Here is a 2,127-nt window from a genome sequence, read left to right as displayed (position 1 = left end):
TCAAATCTCAGATTTAGATGAAATATCGTGATATCCTGTCATACTTGATAGGATTTGATTCCACCGAACTTGTAGACTTGTTTTTTGTAAAGTACCTGGATAATACTGTCTAACTTGAAAGCTGATACCATGTGATGATTAAAAAAAAGTCATATGTGGGCAAAATCAAAGGTTATACCTAATGGTAGTAGGAATCAGTAAAACATATCGACATGAAATCACGTGCTCATCCATTATAAGCCGATTTCATCCGAAATCAGCTTCTGAAAGGGTCACAACAGAGACCTTGGAGAGTCTGGCGTATTTCCATAAATTTCTAGATTTGAAATATTTCGTTCGAATTCCCACTATATTTCAGGAATGTGTACCACACCAACCGCCAAAACATTGCCAACTTGCTTTACTTGATCAAAAGTTGTTCCACGGGCTGTGTTAGCTAAGGGAGGTTACTCTGTATCGCCATGGCACACGTTCCCCATGGGCACTGTGACTGTGTTTGGTTTTGCGTAGCTTCCGCCACCACATCTACAGTACTCGATTTAACTGAATGTGAGCTTTGGCTGCAAGCTAACTCTGCAGCAAAACTGGTTTTCGTGCTGTATTATTCAAGCAAGCTAACGAGAATGCCTTCAGCACGCCGTTTCTAGATGATTTGAATGGAAAACCCCGTACCAGGTGCCCCACTGAAGACATTCGGTTGTCGTGGCAACGCGCAGATTTCATGGGTATGTCTCGTTGTTTCGGTCCTATTGAAGCGAGGAAACGTAGGTGAAATGACAATCATGTTGGTCGCGTGCCAGACGTGTTTCGGCCCCTGCCGGGGCCTCTTCAGTGGCTTTACCAAAAGGAAAGTGAGGCTATTCTACCAGGTATTCTACCAACAATCAATCCTAACCAGTCGATATTCTACGAGATACGGCGTAATTACACGAGGCGTAAATAATCTCGTAAAAAGCCCAGTACCTACGAATTGGTACTTCAACAGGTCCCTTTAATAAAGGCTTTTTCTATGTGCACTGACTTCAAGGACAAGTTTATTTCGAATTGTTAATAGTTCGACTGGCATATACATCGGAACAGAGGAGACTACTGGCGCACAAAGTGATACTAGCATCTCTATTTCAAAAAAATCATAATATCGATAAGAAAATCGTTCAATTCGAGTTTTTCGTGCGTTCCACTATAATTCTAACATTTTGCAATTTTTTACCCAGTGGATTGCAAGTATTTGCATCGACAATAACGCTCAACAAACGAGAGTTTTAACGAGTAAATCAACAATCCGTAAGGGCATATTGAACTGCGAAGAACGTTTCTTATCAAATGAACATTGCCGAGTCCTTTTTCGGTAATATTAAACATGTTCTTCGCAGTTCAATCTTTTTGCCAATGAAATAAAATTGGTTAGTTTTCAGCCGGCTGGTTCCAGTAAAAAAAAAAATGGAAGGTTTCCGGATGGTTATCCGACGGAAGGCAGCTTTTCAGTGTTCAGGAATCGAGTCCGTTATCAAGAGAACCAAGGTCGTCCTCGTTCTTATCCATGGAGGCTCAATCGGTGATTGTAGAGAAGTAGCAGTCATTTTGGGTTTTTCATCGCTCTAGCAGCAGCTAACCCACCTCACCACAGCTCATTGGACCTCGTTCAGCTCCAACCTCGAGCTGAACATGCTCACACAACCAACACGAAATGACTGCGCCCCATCGATGTATGAACAAAGGAGAAAAAGCTGTTGAACTGTTAAACTTAATCACTTCTCATTACAAGGATGGAAACCACAATAAAGTACTAACACATTATACCCCCTACCCAGACACACGCACATAGATGGCTGTTATCTGAGTCGATACGGTAGTCCACAGACCGAGTGCAGACATACAAAATCGTTGGTGTACAGTACGTTCTGTGATTAACGTTACGTGAATGTTGTTAGTGCTGCAGTATTGCACTCCCGTGCAAACCAACTAGCAAACTGCATGTTTGCTGAGTAGCGCACCATATTTGTGGACTTTGCTGATCGTTACCAGTAATAAAAGCTTGAAACACAAAGCGAAGAGGAACTATGTGTAGAATTCTACGGGATTGGCGTTTGTCCAAGTGGTGGCGCGGGCAACAGCACCGCCACTTTT

General features: G+C 42.4%; 1 protein-coding gene across 1 annotated transcript in view; it reads right to left on the bottom strand.

The window, feature by feature from the left end:
* Positions 1-2,127, bottom strand: part of PPTG_15172 (hypothetical protein) — a 5,718-nt gene that overhangs the window by 2,030 nt on the left and 1,561 nt on the right. The window contains exons 2-5 of the mRNA XM_008912534.1: positions 1,995-2,058; positions 1,679-1,754; positions 666-857; positions 471-596 (exon numbers count right to left, since the gene is read on the bottom strand). Coding sequence (XP_008910782.1) covers positions 471-596; positions 666-857; positions 1,679-1,754; positions 1,995-2,058 — 458 coding nt within the window. The remainder of the gene's footprint in view (positions 1-470; positions 597-665; positions 858-1,678; positions 1,755-1,994; positions 2,059-2,127) is intronic.

This window comes from Phytophthora parasitica (assembly GCF_000247585.1).
Source record: "Phytophthora parasitica INRA-310 unplaced genomic scaffold supercont2.48, whole genome shotgun sequence".
Taxonomy (NCBI): Eukaryota; Oomycota; class Peronosporomycetes; order Peronosporales; family Peronosporaceae; genus Phytophthora; species Phytophthora nicotianae.
This window is presented reverse-complemented; position numbering and strand designations above follow the sequence as displayed.